Here is a 5,235-nt window from a genome sequence, read left to right as displayed (position 1 = left end):
AGCAACGTAACGGTACATGTGATATAGATCGTAAGTTTCAACTATGTGGCTAAACTTTAGGTTAAATTTCAATTATGCTCTTAATCGAGACAAGAATTATCTCAAACAAATTATCTTGTTTGGATTTACGAGGTTTTAATTAAGGGTGTTAAAAAAATTCGATATCTCGAAAAATTGAATAAACCCAATACAATTCAATTAGCATGGTCTAAATTGGGTTACGAGCGTTTGGGGTTGAGCTGAGTTCAAATAAATGAAAACTTTATAGATTGAGCTGATTTATGAGTTCTCGTGATTAGATTAGGTTGAACCGAATTGACTCGAATTTATTGTTAATTTTAAAATATATATTTTTGTGTATGAAACAATTATATATTATTATTTACTTCATCCCCTTTTAAAAATAATTTTTAATTAAATATTTGAAAATAAATAAAAATATTTTTTTACGAAATACCATCTTATTTTTATTAAAAAGAAAAATGTAAATAAATGGTCAACCCAACCCAAAAAAATTATAGTTGGGTTGGGACGAGGTTTATTGTTTAATAATGATTGTTCGGGTTCAAAAAATTGGGTTGGATTTAAAAAAATGTCTCAATCCAACCCACGAACACTGCTAGTTCCACTTGTAAATGTACACGTCAAATTTAGATATAATTAAGCAAGTAAATACACGAACCATGTATATTAAAAAATCTACCACAAAGACTCGTGCTAAAATTCATAACAAAAATACAAGAAATAAAGGAAAGAAGACAAACGAGATATGACAAGATGATCTTTCATCTTCAACGCAATCGTCATGATCCCGAGTCTTGAAAATTCTTTTTTTTAGCACCTATGTCATCTTTAGGGCCCTCACCATTCGTAATTTTGATCGAATCCCGTAAGTTTTCCTCTCGAACGTTGTGCAATTAAAGGATGTTGTAGAAGCATTGAGACACCAGCAATGACATGCCCTAAGCGATCGAGAGGGATGACTTCTGTCTAAAAGTATCGAGACGTAGTTAGTCTCATCACAGAAACCTATAACAATTTCAATGTTTTTTTTAATATTTTTTTTTTTGTTGAATTCAATCGTCCTTTACAATATAAAAATCATTCAATAAATTATTTTAAAATTGTAATTAAAAAAAAAATTACCTCCTTATGAATTCGTGACGTCATTATTAGTGATGGATATGTTCGAAAGTCAAACATGCACACGTCACTGTTAAACTTTTTCACCTGCAGATGACGTCTTAAAAAATTCAGCTGAATTATATCCCCTCTCCTCATTACTTAATTAATATCATTTTAAAATATCCTAAACATTATCTTATTATCCTTATAACTGAATATTATAATTATTTTAATAATTCATTCTAACAAATTAATATATATATATATATATACACACACGTACGAAAATTCTTGGATGAACGTATAAATACAAAGTTATGATCCACAAAATATTACGTCTATCTAGCCTCCTATTCTCCATTTGATAGAGGAAAAACCACAAACCACGACTCCTTGTACATTATGATCGATCGATCTATGGTTCCGGTAAGGGAAGACCACAAACTCGACTAGGTTATGATCCTATGGTACTAGTAAGGGAAGACCACAAACCCAACTCCTTGTAGGTTATGATCGATCGATCTATGGTTCTACTAAAGGAAGACCACAAACCTGATTCCTTATGGGCTATGATCAATTGATCTATGGTTCTAGTAAGGAAAGACCGCAAACTCGACTCCTTGTAGATTATGATCGATCTATATATGGTTCCAGTAAGGGAAAACCTCAAACCCAACTCCTTGCAGGTTATGATCGATCGATGTGTGGTTCCACTAAAGGAAGACCACAAACCTAATTCTTTGTAGGCTATGATCAATCAATCTATGGTTCCACTAGGGGAAAACCACAAACTTGACTCCTTGTAGGTTATGATCAATCAATCTATGGTTCCACTAAGGGAAGACACAAATCACGACCCCTTACAGGTTATGATGATCGACCTAGAGAAGACCACAAACCCGACTCCTTACAAATAATGTTGGATTGACCTATGGTTCCGCTAAGGGAAGACCACAAATCACGACTCCTTGCAGGTTATAATCGATCAATCTATGGTTCCACTAAGGAAAGACCACAAATCACAACTCCTTACAAATACGATCTCTCGATCTATAGTTCAACTAAATTAATATTATCACTAAATAGCTCGATAAAATTTAGGGACTAAATAGAAAAATTCAAATAATTGAAGGACCAATGGACAATTTTTTAAGATTTGGAATTATTATGTGTATATATATATATATATAAACAACATACGTCCTTCCTACGACCCCCAACAACTAAAGACAAGTAGATAGAGAGTATGAACAAACCAAAATAAAAAAAAAATAATAATAAAAAAAAAAAAGAAAATCCCCAAACCAACCTCCCCCAGGGGGCGTGCGCGTGTACTCCACGCCCCCTTCCATCAAATCAAAATTGCTCATAAAACCCTCAAACTTCACGGAAACAGTGCCATTGTTTTCCCCCTTCCTCCTCCTCCGACCTTCCCCTCACATGGCCCCATCATGTCCCCTTCCCTTTCTTCTCTCTCCTTCGCCGTCTTTCTTAATCCCCTCTCTCTCCTCTCTTTCCCACCCACTAACTCCTTTCTTCAGATCCGCCTCTCAAATCCCTCCATGCCGCTCTGTTTCTGATCCTTTCAATGGCGGATTCCGACGACGCCACCGCCCGAGCTGTCCACCGCCGCTACGAGGGCCTTCTAATGGTCCGTACCAAAGCCCTCAAAGGCAAAGGCGCCTGGTACTGGTCTCACCTCGAACCCCTTTTGCTTAAAAACTCCGATACCGGCTTTCCCAAAGCTGTCAAGCTTCGATGCTCCTTATGCGACGCCGTTTTCTCCGCTTCTAACCCTTCTCGCACCGCCTCCGAGCATCTCAAACGTGGGACCTGTCCTAATTTCAACTCCCTCTCCAAAACCCCTTTTATTCCTTCCCCTGTTTCTACTTCCCCTGTTTCTTGTAAACGGCCTGCTGATGATACCTGCGGCGGTGGCGGCGGCGGTGGGGATTCGTTTTACGACATTTCTCCATTGACGGTGATGGATCCGTCGGGGGTTTATGGTGGTTCATTCTCGTCGTTTTTACCTCAGCATCAGAATCCACAACAGCCTGTTTTGGTGTTGTCCGGTGGGAAAGAGGATTTGGGGGCTTTGGCTATGTTGGAGAACAGCGTTAAAAGGCTTAGAACACCAAGAACATCACCTGGGGTATCATTAAACAAGGCTCAGATTGATTCTGCGCTTGATTTTCTTACAGATTGGGTGTTTGAATCATCTGGGTCAGTCTCAATTTCTAGTTTAGAGCATCCAAAATTCAAGGCGTTCTTGACTCAAGTCGGGTTGCCTTCGATCTCATTGAGGGATTTTGCAAGATTTAGATTGAATTCTAAATACCAAATGGCTAAGGCTGACGTTCATTTGAAAATTACTGATACCATGTTCTTCCAAATCGCCTCAAATGGGTGGAAAACTCATAATCAAGAGCATAAGACCATGATTCATATGACTCTAAACCTCCCAAATGGGACTAGTTTGTATAGAAAAACTCTGTTTCTTAGCTGTTCTGTTCCTTGTAGCTTTGCAGAGGAGGTTCTTTGGGATACAGTTTCAGAAATTTGTGGAAGCACCACGGAGAAATGTGTCGGGATCGTGGCCGATAAGTTCGAGGGGAAGACATTGAAGAACTTGGAAGATCAGCATCCATGGCTGGTTAATCTTCCATGTCAATTTCAAGCTTTCAATGATTTGGTTAAGGATTTCATTACAAATCTCCCTTTGTTCAAGAAAGTAACCCAAAACTGTAAAAGGGTAGCTCAGTTCTTCAACTTTGAGTCTAATATCAGAAAGATCTTCCATAGATATCAATTACAAGAATGTGGCTATACTCGTTTGATATCAATGGGCACTCCTGAAACAGAGGAGATAGAAGCTATGACACTCTTTCAAATGGTCGACGACATACTCGAGTTAGCTCCCGCAATGCAATTAGCCCGGCTCGACGAAGCTTACAAGACGACATCGATGGAGGAGGATTCGATAGCTCGGGACATCTCAAACTTAATTGGGGATTCTACGTTTTGGAATGAAGTGGAAGCTGTTCATTGTTTGATCAAGTTAATGAAGAACATGGCTGAAGAGATTGAAACAGAGAGGCCATTAGTAGGGCAATGTCTTCCACTTTGGGAAGAATTAAGAGAGAAAGTGAAAGATTGGTGCAAAAAGTTCAAAATCTCAGAAGAATCAATGGAGAATATAGTGTCAATGAGGTTTATGAAGAACTACCATCCGGCATGGGCGGCGGCGTTCGTGCTCGATCCACTCTATCTTACACGGGACAACACGGGGAAGTACCTCCCGCCGTTCAAACGCTTAACGACAGAGCAAGAGAAGGACGTCGACCGCCTTATAACACGGCTCGTGGCGACGGAGGAAGCTCACATTGTACTAATGGAGCTGATGAAATGGAGAACAGAAGGGCTTGATGAAGTATATGCAAGAGCTGTTCAAATGAAGGAGAAGGATCCCATTACAGGGAAATTAAGAACAGCTAATCCACAGAGCAGTAGGCTTGTATGGGAAACATACTTAACTGAGTTCAAATCATTGAGAAAAGTTGCTGTTAGGCTCATTTTTCTTCATGCCACTTCATGTGGGTTTAAAAGTAATGCCAATTTTGAAAGAATGATGTGTTCATATGGAAGCTGCTCAAGAGGTGTAGCTGAAGGTGTTAAGAAGTTGGTGTTCATTTCAGCTCGTTCGAAGCTCGAGAAGAGGAATTTTTGTAACGATGACGACAAGAACGACGATGATATCGAGTTGTTTGGAGCGGTAAATAGTGACGATGATCTGCCAAGTGAGGCTGATAGATCATCTTCGTTGTAACATTTTTTTTTAGATGATTATCTATAGAAAATCAATTGGTGGGACATGGTTTACTGATAATGTTCTTTCATAATTATGAGAGCAAGTAGGATATGCTATGCACTTTCTTTTACCCTTTTGAAATATTTGATGATAGCGTAAGAGTCAAGAAATTACTCGATTTTCGATCTTGAATGAATGTTTTTTACGAAATATGTTTGAATTATAGACGTTTACGGGGCGGAGTAGAGACAGAGAAATCTCCTTTGTTCCTGTTTCTCATACTGAATCTTGATGAGACCGTG

General features: G+C 38.7%; 1 protein-coding gene across 1 annotated transcript; it reads left to right on the top strand.

Moving 5' to 3' along the window:
* Nucleotides 1-2,522: 2,522 nt before the first annotated feature.
* Nucleotides 2,523-5,024, top strand: LOC111431204. The gene has a single exon (XM_023067779.1). The coding sequence runs from the start codon at nucleotides 2,714-2,716 to the stop codon at nucleotides 4,949-4,951; it is 2,238 nt and encodes a 745-aa protein (XP_022923547.1). The 5' UTR covers nucleotides 2,523-2,713; the 3' UTR covers nucleotides 4,952-5,024.
* The last annotated feature ends 211 nt before the right edge of the window (nucleotides 5,025-5,235 follow it).

The sequence above is a fragment of the Cucurbita moschata genome, unplaced genomic scaffold (genome assembly GCF_002738365.1).
Source record: "Cucurbita moschata cultivar Rifu unplaced genomic scaffold, Cmos_1.0 Cmo_Scf00035, whole genome shotgun sequence".
Taxonomy (NCBI): domain Eukaryota; kingdom Viridiplantae; phylum Streptophyta; class Magnoliopsida; order Cucurbitales; family Cucurbitaceae; genus Cucurbita; species Cucurbita moschata.
Note: the sequence above shows the minus strand (reverse complement) of the source record. Positions and strands in the feature narration are given on the sequence as shown.

Coding starts and splice junctions, on each gene's coding strand:
- LOC111431204 (XM_023067779.1), top strand. CDS start 2,714: ATGGCGGATTCCGACGACGCCACCGCCCGAGCTGTCCACCGCCGCTAC.